Source organism: Papio anubis, chromosome 20 (assembly GCF_008728515.1).
Source record: "Papio anubis isolate 15944 chromosome 20, Panubis1.0, whole genome shotgun sequence".
NCBI classification, from domain to species: Eukaryota; Metazoa; Chordata; class Mammalia; order Primates; family Cercopithecidae; genus Papio; species Papio anubis.
Genome location: NC_044995.1, coordinates 5,540,687 through 5,556,209, shown reverse-complemented (window position 1 = coordinate 5,556,209; position 15,523 = coordinate 5,540,687). Strand labels below are relative to the sequence as shown.

The window sequence follows — 15,523 nt, the reverse complement described above, 5'->3', positions numbered from 1 at the left end:
TCCGGTTTAGATGCAGTGGTGGGGGGCAGGGGTGCAGTATCCTCCCGAGGCTTCTTGGGTCAGGTCTGCACAAAAGTGAGCAAGAGCAAAGCATTGCATAAGATGCCATTATCAGCCAGGCATGGTGGCTCACGCCTGTAATCCCCACACTTTGGGAGGCCAAGGCAGGTGGATCACCTGAGGTCAGGAATTTGAGACCAGCCTGGCCAACATGGTGAAACCTCATCGCTACTAAATCTACAGAAATTAGCTGGGTGTGGTGGCACACGCCTGTAATTCCAGCTACTCGGGAGGATGAGACAGAGGAATCGCTTGAACCTGGGAGGCAGAGGTTGCAGTGAGCCGAGATTGTACCACTGCTCTCCAGCCTGGGTGACAGGGTGAGATTCCCTCTCGAAAAAAAAAAAAAAAAAAAGATGCCACTGTCTAAGGACTTGGAAACTGGGAGATTTCAACCCTCTCCAAAGATGCACTTTTGCATACAACCTAGAGGAGGTGGGGAGAGTGGGGGCGCAGAGCCCGGCAGATCCACCCTAGGTCAGGGCACCTCTTGAGCTGTCTCCTCCTAGGGCTCTGCTGTCCCTCTGCCCCTTGGTATGGCTTTGACTTTCTCGGCTACTGTCTTTGTCATCCGCCACTGATGACTGAGGGCTCCCTCATGCCCTCTCGTCTCTCAGTCTGAGACGTCATTGTTCCCTCTCAGGTGCACTCCTAGCTTCTGGGGTTCCCTCCTGGGGCTGCGCAGGCCCTCTCCGAGTCCGAGCTGCCCTCCCTCCTGCCTCTACGGGCTCTTCCTGCTTCCCATCGCCCTCTCATTTCCCCTCTCATCTCTCAGTCCGTGTCTCTCCCCCTTCTAGGCCCCATCTCTGTCTGCCCCTCCTCCCCTCTCTCACTCTCCCCATCTTCCCATCCCTCCCTGTTTGCCCACCTCCCTCTCTCCTGCATCTCTGTCTTCGTCTCTTTGTCTCTGTCTCTCCATCTCTGTCTCTGTGTCTCTTTGTCTCCCTAGCTCTCTGTCTCTCTGTCTCCTCATCTCTGCCTTTGTCTCTCTGTCTCTCTAGCTCTGTCTCCCCATCTCTGCCATTGTCTCTCTATCTCTGTCTCTCCATCTCTGCCTTTGTCTCTGTCTCTGTCTCTCCATCTCTGTCTCTCTCTATCCCCATCTCTGCCTTTGTCTCTCTATCTCTCTGTCTCTGTCTCTCTTTTTCTGTCTCTCTACCTCTGTCTCTGTGTTTCCTTGTCTCCCTCTCTCTGTCTCTGTCTCTCTCTGTCCCCCCATCTCTGTCTCTTCAGTTGTCTCTCCCCTATCCCGTCTCAGGGCTGCCTCCCTAGCAGGAGTTCCCCAGCCACTGGTCAGCCGCAGGACATGCGCTGCCCTTGAGGCACCAGGCCACGAGGTGACGGAGAACTGGGCCTTTGGGCAACTCACTGAGGGGGAATCTGCCCGGCGGCCGGTGACGTCATGCAAGGCTGCGCACTCTGATTGGCTGCCCCTTCTGCGCGGGAGCGAATGCTCCCGTTGGTTGGTGGAGTTCAAGTGCTCCCTCGGGGATCAGTGCGATGCCCCATCAGACTGTTATGGTTCTTCCGTCAGTCTGACATCTCTCCTGTCACCCTGACCCTTCTTATGTCAAGCTAACCCATTTTTGTCCCTTCTTCTTCCACATGGCATGGAAGTGTCTTTTGTCAGCTTGCAAATCTGACGCCTCCTCTGTCACTCTGCACCCTCCTCTGTCGGGGACACGGCTCCCCCCTCACTCTAACCAGTTCCTTGCCACTCTAAGCTCTCTTCCGTCACCCTGACCCCTTGCCTGTAACCCTGACCCCTCCCCATCACACTGATACCCCCCCATCACCCTGACACCTTACCTGTAATGCTTGTAATCCTGACCCCTCCCCATCACGCTGACCCCTCCCCATCACTCTGATCCCTCCCGATTATCCTGACCCCTCCCCATCATCCTGATCCCTCCCCATCACCCTGACTCCTCCCCACTATCCTAACCCCTCCCCATCACCCTGACCCCTCCCCATCACCCTGACCTTTCCCCATCACCCTGACTCCTCCGTTGTCCCTTTGACTCCTCCACTGTCTCTCGTTTACCTCTTCTCTCACCCTGACCCCCACCCTATCACCCTCACCCTTCTCCATCACTCAGACTCCTCCTTTGTCACCTGACCCCTTCTCTGTCACATTGACCCCTCCACTGTCCCCCAACCCTTCCCTGTCATCCTGACCTCTCCCCCATCACCCTGGTCCCTTCTGTCACTCTGACCCTTCCCCTGTCACATCGACCCCTCCACTGTCACTCTGATCCCTGCCTCATCACCTTCACCCTCACTTGTCACCTGATCCTCGTCTGTCCCTCTGGCCCCCATCACCTGCACCCATACCCTGTGCAGGTGTTTCCCTCGCCTTCTTCCCCTCCTCCCAGCTGTCCTCTCCTGCCTGGACTCTGTTCTTGGTGTCCTCTCCAGCTCTGCCCCTCAGCAGTCCCCGTGTGCTTCCTGACTGGTCACATCCCCTTCTCCTGGCTCTTCCCACCCCTCCCATTTTATCTTAGGGTTTTTGAGCCACTCTGATATCTTTTCTCCGATGCGTCTTTAATCTCCTCCTTCCTTGCTGGCTGCTCTAGGATAAGGCCCTTTTCTCTCTGATCCACAGCGTCTTTCGTTATCACCCAAATGGGTATAATCCACCCTAACTCACAGGTGTGAGGATCCAATGAGGACACATACGAAAAACAGCAGGCAAAATGGCTCACAGAAGAGTGTCTCCCTCCACTTGCCACTTCTCTACTGCCTTTATCTTCTGGAAGGTTCTGCTGTCTGATACCACACAGCTGCAGGACAGGACAGAAAGCCAAGCAGAGTATTGGGCTGTGGCTGAAGGAGATGGGGGAGGGGGTCAGAAAAATACTCAGCAAAGCAGAGAAGGATTGAGCAGGCTGAGAAGCGCTTAGAGAAGAGCAGCATGGCAGGAAATCCGTCAAAGCAGGGATGCCTTCAGGCGACAGCTCCTGACACCTGCTTGGAACTGGCTCTGTGCTGTTTGATGGGAATGTTCAGAGGAACAGGCTGGGATTTTGTCCTGGAGTTGCTCCCCACATCTTGTCAGGGCTTCTTATATTGTTTCCAATGAGTTCTTCCTTCTGCAAATATTTATTGAGCACCTACTATATCCTGGACCCGCTGCTGGGCTCTCAAGGTCTCTCTCTTTTTTCAGTCAAACAAAGTAACTTCCTTTACAGAATTTACATTTGAAAGAGGAGACTAGCAGAATTAGATTCTGCTGTACCTGAGGGGGAAAAAGCAAATAATAGTGACTTGACCAAGAAAAATGCTTTTATCTCTCTCTTGTTAAACAAGTATGGGGGCCAGGCATGGTGGCTCATACCTGTAATCCCAGCACTTTGGGAGGCCAAGGTGAGTGGGCAACATGGTGAACCCCTGTCTCTAGTAAAAATACAAAAATTAGCTGGGTGTGGTGGTGGGCACTTATAGTCCCAGCTACTCAAGAGGCTGAGGCAGGAGAATCACTTGAACCCAGGAGGTGGAGGTTGCAGTGAGCCAAGATCATGCCATCGCACTTCAGCCTGGGTGACAGAGTGAAATTCCCATCTCAAAAAAAAAAAAAAAGTATGAGATAGGAAGTCTCAGGCAGGTTAGCAGCCTCCATGGTCTTAAAGACCCAGAATCCTTCTCAATTTCTGCCCCACCATCCTCGCCATGTTTCCAACTGCAGACTGGCCTCATAATCCAAAATGGCTGCTGGAGCTCCAGCTATTGCACCAGCATTCCAGGTAGCAGGAACAAGGAAGGGTAGAAAGGCAGAAGGGCAAAAGAGGGCACCTTGCAGCCTCTTGAGTTACCTCCAAGACATCCCAGATGTAACACACAACATTCCCACTTGTGCATCCGGGTTGGCCTTCCTTTGTCATATGGCCACACCTAGCTGCAAAGGAGTCTGGTAAGTGTAGTCTCTCAAAAGGTGCCAAATAAGATTGGCATTTTCTTACCAAGCAAATAGAGTAGAAAGAGTATTGGGGTGGGCTGCATGCCCAGGGAGACAGACAGTAAACAAGCAAGCAAGTGATTATGATGACTCCAAACTGGCATAAGTTAAGGGAGTTATGAACAGAGTAATAGGAGGAAGCCTCTCCAGAGAGACCTTGGAGCCAAAATCTGAAAGAAACCTGAAACTTGCAGGTCCTAACCAATCCCACCCTTCTATCACCTGTCTGACCTCAACTCCTGCCCTTTAGCTCCTGGCCTCCTTCCTAGTCCTCCTGAGCCTGCCTGGCTCACCCTCACCTCAGGGCCTTTGCACCTGCTGTTCCACCTGCCCGGAACACTCTTCCTCTACACATCATTATGCCCCCTCCTTCCCCTCCTGCAGGAGTTTGCTCAAATAATACCTTCTCAGTGAGGCCTTCCTTGACCACCTTATTTTATTTACTTTGAGACAGGGTCTTGTTCCGTTACCCAGGCAGGAGTGCAGTGGCACGATCATAGCTCACTGCAGCCTCAAACTCATGGGCTCAAGGAATCCTCCCATCTCAGTCTCCCAAGTAGCTGGGATAACAGGCACATGCCACCATGCACCACTAATTTAAAAACAAATTGGGGAGTAGAGACAGGGTCTTGCTATGTTGCCCAGGCTAGTCTCGAACTCCTGGGCTCAAGCAATCTTCCTGCCTCTTGGAGTGCTGAGATCACAGACAGGAGCCACTGTGCCTGGCCAGCCCTTTTATTTTATTTTATTTTATTTTACTTTATTTTATTTTATTTTGTTTTATTTTATTTTATTTTTTTAGACAGAGTCTTGTTCTATCACCCAGGCTGGAGTGCAGTGGCACGATCTTGGCTAACCACAACCTCTGCCTTCAGGTTCAAGCGATTCTCCTGCCTCAGCCTCCCTAGGACTACAGGCATGCGCCACCACGCCTAGTTAATTTTTTCGTATTTTTAGTAGAGATGGGTTTCACCATGTTGGTCAGGCTGGTCTCAAACTCCTGACCTCAAATGATCCACCCACCTTGAACTCCCAAAATGTTGGGATTAAAGGCGTGAGCCACCGCGCCTGTCACCAGCCTGTATTTTAAATTACATTCTCCCTCTCTCCTCCCCCTTACCTCCATCTGACCCGCGTTATATTTTATGAATTTATGTTGTTTATGGCCTGCTTGGCCTTCCTGTGGGCCGGGACATTTGTCTAATTTGTTGTATCTTCAGTATCTGTCACAGTCCCTGGAAGTCCTCAATAAATATTTCTGGAATGAATGAATCAATGAGACAAACATAGAAACAGGCAGTCCCAATCCAGGGAGGGATTACAGTGAGAGGCGTGTGTTACAGACCCCAGGAAAGTCTGGACTAGAACCAATAGAACTCCCTGTGCTGATGAAATGTTCCACATCTATACTGTCCAATTTGGTAGCCACCAGCCACAGGTAACTGTTGAATATTTCAAATGTGGCCAGCACAGCAGAGAAATTGAATTTTATAAATTAATTTTAATTAATTGAAATTTACACTTGCCTTTTTGGTTTGTCTGTTTCTTTAGAGACACAGTCTCACTCTGTCATCCAGGCTGGAGTGCAGTGGTACAATCATAGCCCAGTGAAGCCTTGAACTCTGGCACTCAGGTGATCCTCCCACCTCAGCCTCCCAAATAACTAAGATGACAGGTGTGTGTCACTATACCTGGCTAATTTTTTTTTTTTTTTTTTTTTGAGACTGAGTGTCACTCTATCACCCAGGCTGGAGTGCAGTGGTGTGATCTCAGCTCACTGCAACCTCCACTTCCCGGGTTCAAGTGATTCTCCTGCCTCAGCCTCCTGTATAGCTGGGATTACAGGTACACGCAGCCATTCCCAGCTAATTTTTGAATTTTTAGTAGAGATGGAATTTCACCATGTTGGCCAGGCTGGTCTCGAACTCCTGACCTCAGGTGATCTGCCCACCCTGGCCTCCCAAAGCGCTGGGATTACAGATGTGAGCCACCGCACCCAGCAATTTTTGTAATTTTTATTTTTGTAGAGACAGAGTCTCCCTATGCTGCCCAGGCTGGTCTCAAACTCCTGGGGTCAAGCGATGCTCCCTAATGTTGAGATTTCAGGCATGAGCCACCATATTGGCCGGAAATGCACAGTTGAATGGCTAGTGGCTACTCTAAGGGGCACTGCAGGCCTAAAGGAAGGGGGTAGCTGGGCCAGGGTGCAGGGCTAAGATGATTAGAGCTTTTCCAAGCAGAGCACAGAGCCCAGTGAAAGGATGTTCCAAGCAGAGTCTCGGAGGTGAGAATTGAGGGAACTGGGCATGGTTGTGAATGGCTGGAGGAAAGAGGCAGGAGGGGGTATGGTGGGAAGTGCAGGAAGTGAGGGTTCATCCCAAAGGTGGGGACTTCATTCCGAGAGGGTTTCCTTTCTCTGCACTTCTGGTCTCAAAGATGGAGAAGGGAGACACATGGGAGACCTGGCAGAAGCTGGGGACTCCGGGCCCCTAAGTGCCTGACCTTGGCTGATTCTCCCCGTTACTCATCTGATGCTTGTAGAACAGCAGGCCCTATGTGGCGACTGGGGACTCAATGGGAAACGAGACTGATAAAGTCACTACCCTACCCTCGGCAGGTTTCATAATGATTTCTGTGAACCTTAGGCACTTTTGCTCTTCTGCATTAAAAAAACAAAACAAAACAAAACAAAAAAACATTGGCCAGCAAGGTATCTCATGCCTGTAAATCTGAGCATTTTGGGGAAGCCAAAGTGGGAGGACTGCTTGAGCCCAGGAATTTGAGATGAGCCTGGGCAACACAGCAAGACCTCGCCTCTGCAAAAAAAATTTAAAAATTAACTAGATGTGATGGTGCCTGCCTATAGTCCCAGCTACTCAGAAGGTTGAGGTTGGGAGCGCTTGGGCCCGGGAGGTCAAGGCTGCAGTGAGCCGTGTTAATGCCACTGCATTCCAGCCCTGTCTAAAAAGAAAAAAAAAAAAAAGTTTAAATGTTATTATTTTGTTGCTGCAAAGACCAATATTATCCAGGGTAGAATTTTTTCTTTTTTTTTTTCTTTCACTTCTACTTTGAAAATAAATTAAAACATTTCCTCTAAAAGCATCATGGGCCCTAGACACTGTAGGTGCGATGCCTGGGATACATCGGCCCTGCCTTCAGGGAGTTTCTAGGCTAGTGGAGGAAACAGACAGCAAGTAAACAAGACGGTTTCTAGGGAAGAGAGATGCTGTGAAGAAAATGGGACAGAGGGAAGTGCAGTCTGGGCAGGGGGCTGGGGAAGGTCTGGCCAGGAGAACTTAGCACTGAAAAGGAACTGTGACAATAAGAGGGAAAGCTGTTGCCGAGGGAACCAGGGCTTGCAGGTGTTCTCAAATGAGGGTAGACCTGGGGCTGACAGAGGAGAAGGAAGAGGTAGGAGTGGAGGGGGACCAAGGGAACAAGTGGGAAATGTGGGCAGAGGCTGGGTCCTGCAAGGTGTCTTTGTGTGGGCTTCCCTAGAATGGGAGCCTGAGGTGGGGATTCCTGTACTAAGGGTTTGCTAAGGGGGAACCTTCAGGGAGTGCAGGAGACTGGCTGGGGCTGTGGAAGGAGGTCAGCAGACGTGGTTCTCGCTGGAGTGGGAACCCGTGGGGTCAGGCTGGGCACCCCCGCTTTAGTGCTGCCTTGGACCTGCATATCAATCATGGGCTGTGGGCTGCTCCGGGAAGCGGGGACACAGAATGGACTGGGCGAGTCTGGGACTCTGAAGGAGGGTGATTCTTAAGGGCTGCAGGCAGGTGACACTCCGAGCAGTGGGAGAGGGATGGGATGCCGCATCCAGGGGGAGGGCAGCTGCAGGGGTGCCAGCAATGCCTGCCATGGAGGGTCTTGTAGACCAGAGCTGGGAGTTTGGTTCCCTCCGATCTCCTCCTAACTGACATGGGATTTCAAGCAGGGGCAATAGCATGCTTTTTGAAAGATGCCTCTTACTCTTGTGTGGAAAACAGACCGGAACAGGGTGGGGGATCGAGGATGGCAGCAGGAAGATGAGGGAAGAGGCTGCTCCGTCCTGGAGAACACTGTTGGGTACCTGGATATGGGCAGTGGCTGGAGGAAGGAAGCAGAGCAAGAGTCGATGGAAAATCATGTACCTGCTGCCCTCTGCCCGACTCAGGAAGCACCATTCCCCCAGAATTCCTTTTTGCCTTCTTTTCTTTTTTCTTTCTTTTTTTTTTTTTTTTTTTTTTTTTTTTTTTGAGACAGAGTCTTGCTCTGTCACCCAGGCTGCAGTGCAGTGGTGCTATCTTGGCTCACTGTAGCCTCCACCTCCCAGGTTCGAGCAATTCTCAAGCCTCAGACTCCCGAGTAGCTGGGATTACAGGCGCCCACCACCATGCCTGGCTAATTTTTGTATTTTTAGTAGAGACGAGGTTTTGCCATGTTGGCCAGGCTGGGTCTTGAACTCCTGACCTCAGGTGATGGTCCTGCCTCAGCCTCCCAAAGTGCTGGGATTACAGGGGTGAGCCACGTCTCCCAGCCTCCTTCCACCATCTTCACACTGCTCTGCCTTCCTGCAGGGGCTTAGGGAAGGAATAGGGGGCAGCCGTGTGGTGAAGCCACAAGCCTCTCTGCGCTCACTGATCTCTCTCTGCTATCTTTTCTCTCTCTCCCCCTCTGACTGCCACCCCAAAGTCGAGCTTCGATCCCCACCACCGTGCCCAGCCAAGTTACGAGCGTCCTTCTTTCCTGCCTCCAGGACCTGGGCTGATGCTCCGGCAAAAATCTATCGGTATGCCACCCAAAAGAAGAGATGTGGGGGCTGGGGGAGGCCAGGAATGTGACAGTTTAGGAAAAGCAAGCGGACTTGGAAATGTTTTCTGCTTCCAGAGAGACCATAGTTTCATCAAATTGGGTTGAGAGTTCAGGCTTTGGAGATGGGTGAACTTGGCCATGATCCTGGCTCCCGTCCTTCCCAGCTGTGTGAACTGGGGCAGGTGGCTTCACTTCTCTGGGCCTCTGGCTCTACATCTAGAGAATGGGGATGCAGTGAGCTAAAGCCCCTGCTACAGCTTTCTGGTTCTTTCTCTTATACCAGATTCCATCCATTCATTCATTTTACAAGTGTTTACTGAGCGCTCGCCACATGCCAGGAATTGTTCTAGAATAGGGATATGTCAGCAAATAAAACAGACTAAAGGTTCCTGCCCTCATGGGGCTTGCCTTATAGCAGGGGAAGACAGATAATGGATTATAAGGATGATGAGCAAGAAAATTATCTAGTATGTTAGCAGTTGTATGTGCTATGGAAAAAAAAAAGAGTGGGCCGGGCGTGGTGGCTCACACCTGTAATCCCAGCACTTTGGGAGGCCAAGGCGGGCAGATCACAAGGTCAGGAGATCGAGACCATCCTGGCTAACACAGTGAAATCCTGTCTCTACTAAAAATACAAAAAAGTAGCCGGGTGTGGTGGCAGGTACCTGTAGTCCCAGCTTCTTGGGAGGCTGAGGCAGGAGAATGGTGTGAACCCGGAAGGTGGAGCTTGCAGTGAGCCGAGATCATGCCACCGCACTCCAGCCTGGGCAATAGAGCGAGACTCCATCTCAAAAAAAAAAAAAAAAGTGAAAAAAAATAGTAGAGTAAGGTAAGAGATCGCGCCATTCCACTCCAGACTGGGCGACAGAGCGAGATTCTGTCTCAAAAACCAAACCAAACCAAACAAAACAACACCTAGAGATGAATTGGGGAATCATGAGGCTCTCTGGGGCTAAGGCAGTCCAGGCAGAGCGAACCACTTCTGCAAAGGTCCTGAGGTCGGGCTGAGTCTGGTGCATTTGTAGAACAGGGAGGAGGCCCGTGTAGCAGGGGCCGAGTGAGCACTGGACATGAGGGCAGAGGGGGACAGGGTCCCAATCCTGCAGGGTCTGGGGAGTCATGGTGAGGACTTGAACCTTTGCCCTGAGTGAGGTGGGTGCATGGCCAAGGCTCTGAGCAGAGGAAGGACATGAGCTGACTTCAGTTTTAACAGAAATCCTCTGGCTGCTGTGAAGGGACTAGATTGAAGGGGATGAGCTGGGAAGCCCGGGGACCAAAGAGGAGAGGTGACAGCTATTGCTATCCAGATAGGAAATGATAGTGGCTGGCCCAGGGTGGTGACTCTGGAGGGGTGAGAAGGGACTGGATTCCGGATATGTTTTGAAACAACAGGATTTGCTGGTGGATTGGATGTGGGTGACGTGAGGAAGAAAGCTACTAAGGGTGGCTGCAGGGTTTTCAGTCTTAGCGCCTGAAAGGACAGAAATGCTGTTTGCTGCGGTGGTAGGGGGAGACGGTGGGCTGGGCGGAGTCTGTTGGGGAGGAGATGGGGAGATTGGGTTGGAGAGTTTCGAGTCAGAGATGCCTGTGAGACAACCAGCTGGGTGTGGGTATCTGAATAGAGGAGCCTGGAGCTCGGGGCTGAGGATGGGGCCCCAAGCATAAACGTGGGCGTCCACAGCAGAGAGGCAATGAATGAAGCTGGTCACTGGTTGAGAGGGAGTAGTCAGAGGCGAGAAGAGGGTCAAAGACGGAGCCTTGGCAGTGAAGTAAGCAAAGACTTAACTCCTGCACGCCTCCTGGAGTTGTTTTTCCCTGACTGGATCCAGCTTTTCCCCAACTCCTGGCGTTCAAAGTCCACCAGTGTGAGTCTTGCACTCCCACTGAGTGTGGGGTCCACCTGGCTCTCATCGTTTACCTGATTGTTTTTTCTATAGATCCGCTCCCTTTTAAACTTTAGCCTCATCGTAAGTGGTTCTCTCTGTAGAATCACAGCTTTGACGTGCTGGTTGCACTTCTTTCCTGCATATAAGTGAAAAGAAACACGCATCTATGCATAAACACGAGGGACTATCCCTTCCCAGCTCCAGCCGCTTTTGCTGGCCCCAAACCATTCACTGAGCCTTTGAACGGAATTAGAAAACGGCGCCCCCTCCTGGCTTGGGGAGGAAGTTCCGCCGAATTTCAGTTTCCTCACCTTGCGGTTTGCAGTTGTGCGGTGCACAACCTGTACCTCTGTATGCGGCAGATTTGGGTTTACCCCAAATAGGGAAGAGCTGGGCGAGTCCACGTGAAGTTCCTGGCATATACGGGGTGCCATTCTTGTTATTAGTATTGTTGCGGTTCTGTGGGATAGTGGAGCAGGGAGTCCCTCTCCACCAGGGTCCCCCTCCCTGATCCTCTGTATCTCCCCAGGGGCGGCAGAAGATGACAGACCTTACCTAGCACCCCCAGCCATGAAATTCAGCCGCAGCCTGTCTGTGCCTGGTTCGGAGGACATTCCCCCGCCACCCACCACGTCCCCGCCGGAACCCCCCTATAGCACACCTCCAGCCCCCTCCTCCTCAGGGCGCCTCACCCCCTCCCCTCGGGGAGGGCCCTTCAACCCCGGCTCTGGTGGCCCCCTCCCCGCCTCCTCCCCTGCATCCTTTGACGGGCCCTCCCTTCCCGATACCCGCGTGGGGAGCCGCGAGAAGAGCCTGTACCACAGCGGGCCCCTGCCCCCTGCCCACCACCACCCGCCCCACCACCACCACCACCACGCCCCGCCCCCCCAGCCCCACCACCACCACGCCCACCCTCCTCATCCTCCCGAGATGGAGACAGGCGGCTCTCCCGACGACCCTCCACCCCGCCTGGCTCTGGGGCCCCAGCCCAGCCTGCGAGGCTGGAGGGGCGGCGGGCCCAGCCCGACCCCGGGGGCTCCGTCCCCGTCGCATCACGCCGGCGCGGGCGGGGGCGGCGGCTCCTCCCAGGGCCCGGCTCTGCGCTATTTCCAGCTGCCCCCGCGGGCGGCCAGCGCAGCCATGTACGTGCCCGCCCGCTCGGGCCGCGGCCGCAAGGGCCCGCTGGTCAAGCAGACCAAAGTGGAAGGCGAGCCCCAGAAGGGCGGCGGCCTCCCGCCCGCGCCGTCGCCCACGTCCCCGGCCTCCCCGCAGCCGCCGCCCGCCGTGGCCGCGCCCTCAGAGAAGAACTCCATCCCCATCCCCACCATCATCATCAAGGCCCCGTCCACCAGTAGCAGCGGCCGCAGCAGCCAGGGCAGCAGCACCGAGGCGGAGCCCCCCACCCAGCCCGAGCCTGCGGGAGGCGGCGGCGGCGGCGGCGGCGGCTCCTCTCCCAGCCCCGCCCCGGCCATGTCGCCCGTGCCGCCGTCCCCCTCGCCCGTGCCCACCCCCGCCTCGCCCAGCGGCCCGGCCACGCTGGACTTCACCAGCCAGTTCGGGGCCGCCCTGGTGGGGGCGGCCCGGAGGGAGGGGGGCTGGCAGAATGAGGCGCGCCGGCGCTCCACGCTGTTCCTCTCCACCGACGCGGGGGACGAGGATGGCGGAGACGGCGGGCTGGGCACAGGGGCGGCCCCGGGCCCGCGGCTGCGCCACTCCAAATCCATCGACGAGGGCATGTTCTCCGCCGAGCCCTACCTCCGACTGGAGTCTGCGAGCAGCGGCGCGGGCTACGGCGGCTACGGGGCCGGGAGCCGAGCCTACGGGGGTGGCGGGGGCAGCAGCGCCTTCACCAGCTTCCTGCCCCCGCGACCCCTGGTGCACCCGCTGACCGGCAAGGCCCTGGATCCCGCCTCCCCGCTGGGGCTGGCCTTGGCCGCCCGCGAGCGAGCGCTGAAGGAGTCCTCGGAGGGCGGCGGGCCCCCCCAGCCCCCTCCTAGGCCCCCATCGCCCCGCTACGAGGCCCCGCCGCCCCCTCCGCACCACCACTCGCCCCACGCCCACCACGAGCCAGTGCTGCGTCTCTGGGGGGCCTCCCCGCCGGATCCCGCGCGCCGGGAGCTGGGGTACAGGGCCGGGCTGGGCAGCCAGGAGAAGTCCCTTCCAGCCAGCCCGCCCGCCGCCCGGCGTTCCCTGCTACACCGCCTGCCGCCCACCGCTCCCGGGGTGGGGCCCCTCCTGCTGCAGCTGGGGACGGAGCCCCCGGCCCCGCATCCTGGAGTGAGCAAGCCCTGGAGGTCCGCAGCCCCCGAAGAGCCCGAGCGGCTGCCGCTGCACGTGCGGTTCCTTGAAAACTGCCAGCCCCGGGCCCCCGCGACGAGCGGAAGGGGCCCCCCCTCGGAGGACGGACCCGGGGTCCCGCCGCCCAGCCCACGCCGGTCCGTGCCTCCCTCCCCGACCTCGCCGAGGGCCAGCGAAGAGAACGGGCTGCCCCTGCTGGTTCTGCCGCCGCCCGCCCCCTCGGTGGATGTGGAAGATGGCGAATTCCTTTTCGTGGAACCGCTGCCTCCGCCCCTGGAATTCTCCAACAGTTTCGAAAAGCCGGAGTCGCCCCTCACGCCTGGGCCTCCCCACCCGTTGCCCGACCCACCTGCCCCGGCCACCCCGTTACCCCCTGTGCCACCCCCGGCTGTGGCCGCAGCCCCTCCCACCCTGGACTCCACCGCATCCAGCCTGACATCCTATGACAGCGAGGTGGCCACCCTGACCCAGGGGGCCTCCGCCGCCCCTGGGGACCCCCCTCCACCAGGCCCGCCTGCCCCAGCAGCACCGGCTCCCCCTGCCCCACAGCCCGGCCCAGACCCTCCGCCTGGCACGGATTCTGGCATTGAGGAGGTGGACAGTCGGAGCAGCAGTGACCACCCGCTGGAGACCATCAGCAGTGCCTCCACGCTGAGCAGCCTATCTGCCGAAGGTGGTGGCAGCGCAGGGGGTGGGGGCGGGGGTGGGGCCGGTGTGGCCAGTGGGCCAGAGCTTCTGGACACCTATGTGGCCTACCTGGACGGCCAGGCCTTTGGGGGCAGCGGCACTCCCGGCCCGCCATACCCTCCTCAGCTCATGACTCCCTCTAAGCTCCGGGGCCGGGCACTAGGAGCCAGCGGAGGCCTGCGGCCTGGCCCCAGTGGGGGACTCCGAGACCCTGTCACCCCCACCAGCCCCACCGTCTCGGTGACAGGGGCTGGAACCGATGGGCTGCTGGCCCTGCGTGCTTGTTCAGGACCCCCCACGGCAGGCGTGGCTGGGGGTCCGGTGGCTGTAGAGCCAGAAATCCCACCGGTGCCCTTGCCGACGGCCTCCTCTCTGCCTCGGAAGCTGCTGCCCTGGGAAGAGGGCCCGGGCCCACCGCCACCACCTCTGCCTGGTCCCCTGGCCCAGCCTCAGGCCTCAGCCTTGGCCACAGTAAAAGCCAGCATCATCAGTGAACTCAGCTCCAAGCTTCAGCAGTTTGGGGGCTCCTCGGCAGCTGGTGGCGCTCTGCCCTGGGCCCGAGGAGGCAGCGCGGGAAGTGGAGACAGCCACCACGGGGGAGCCAGCTATGTCCCGGAGAGGACCTCCTCCCTGCAGCGGCAGAGGTAAGCGGGGGGCTGGTGGCCAACAAGGGAGGCCAGAGGGGTTGATGGCATAGCTGTGTCCCTTTAGGGTCTCAGGGTGGCAGAAAGGAAACAGAAACCAGGTTGGCAGGAGTCTGCTCTCGAAGAAGCATGCTTCCACAGATACTTTCTTTTTTCTTTTTTTTTTTCTCTCTTTTTTTTCCCTTGAGATGGAGTTTCACTCTTGTTGCCCAGGCTGGAGTGCAATGGCACAATCTCGGCTCACCACAACCTCTGCCTCCTGGGTTCAAGCGATTCTCCTGCCTCAGCCTCTTGCGCCACCACACCCAGCTAATTTTGTATTTTTAGTAGAGATGGGGTTTCTCCATGTTGGTCAGGCTGGTCTCAAACTCCCGACCTCAGGTGATCCATCCACCTTGGCCTCCCAAAGTGCTGGGATTACAGGCATGAGCCAACATGCCTGGCTCTTTTTCTTTCTTTCTTTTTTTTTTTTTTTAGAAACAGGGTCTCACTCTGTCACCTGGCTGGAGTGCAGTGGTATAATCATAGCTCACTTGCAGCCTCAAACTCCTGGGCTCAAGCAGTCCTCTGGGACTATAGGTGCATGCCACTATGCCTGGCCAATTTTTCTTCTTTTCTTTTCTTTTTTTTTTGAGACGGAGTCTCGCTCTATTGCCCAGGCTGGAGCGCAGTGGTGCAATCTCGGCTCACTGCAACCTCCACCTCCCAGGTTCAGACAATTCTCGAGCCTCAGCCTCCTGAGTAGCTGGGATTACAGGTGCCCGCCACCATGCCTGGCAAATTTTTGTATTTTTAGTAGAGACGAGGGGTTTTGCCATGTCGGCCAGGCTGGTCTTGAACTCCTGACCTAAGGTGATTCATCCCACCTCGGTCTCCCAAAGTACTGGGATTACAGGCATGAGCCACCATGCCTGGCCCTGGCCAGTTTTTCTTAAGCTTTTTGTAGAGACCAGCTATGTTGCCCAGGCTAGTTTCAAACTCCTGGGCTCAAGTGATCCTCCTGCTTTGACCTCCCAAAGTGTGATTACAGGTGTAAGCCACCTAGTCCAGCCTTTACATTTTCATTTATTTCAGTAGCTTCTGTTGTCTCCTCCCATCACCATCACAACCTACATCCCATGATGAACAAAAAGTTATTAACAGGCTGGGCATGGTGGCTTATGCCTGTAATCCCAGCACTTTGGGAGGCTGAGGTGAGCGGA

General features: G+C 55.8%; 1 protein-coding gene across 2 annotated transcripts in view; it reads left to right on the top strand.

The window, feature by feature from the left end:
* The window catches only part of SHANK1 (SH3 and multiple ankyrin repeat domains 1), a 56,290-nt gene that overhangs the window by 35,065 nt on the left and 5,702 nt on the right, over nt 1-15,523 (top strand). For both annotated transcript variants that reach the window (XM_031659211.1, XM_009195065.4), the window contains 2 exons: nt 8,687-8,783; nt 11,222-14,321. In XM_031659211.1, the coding sequence (XP_031515071.1) occupies nt 8,687-8,783; nt 11,222-14,321 (3,197 nt within the window). The remainder of the gene's footprint in view (nt 1-8,686; nt 8,784-11,221; nt 14,322-15,523) is intronic.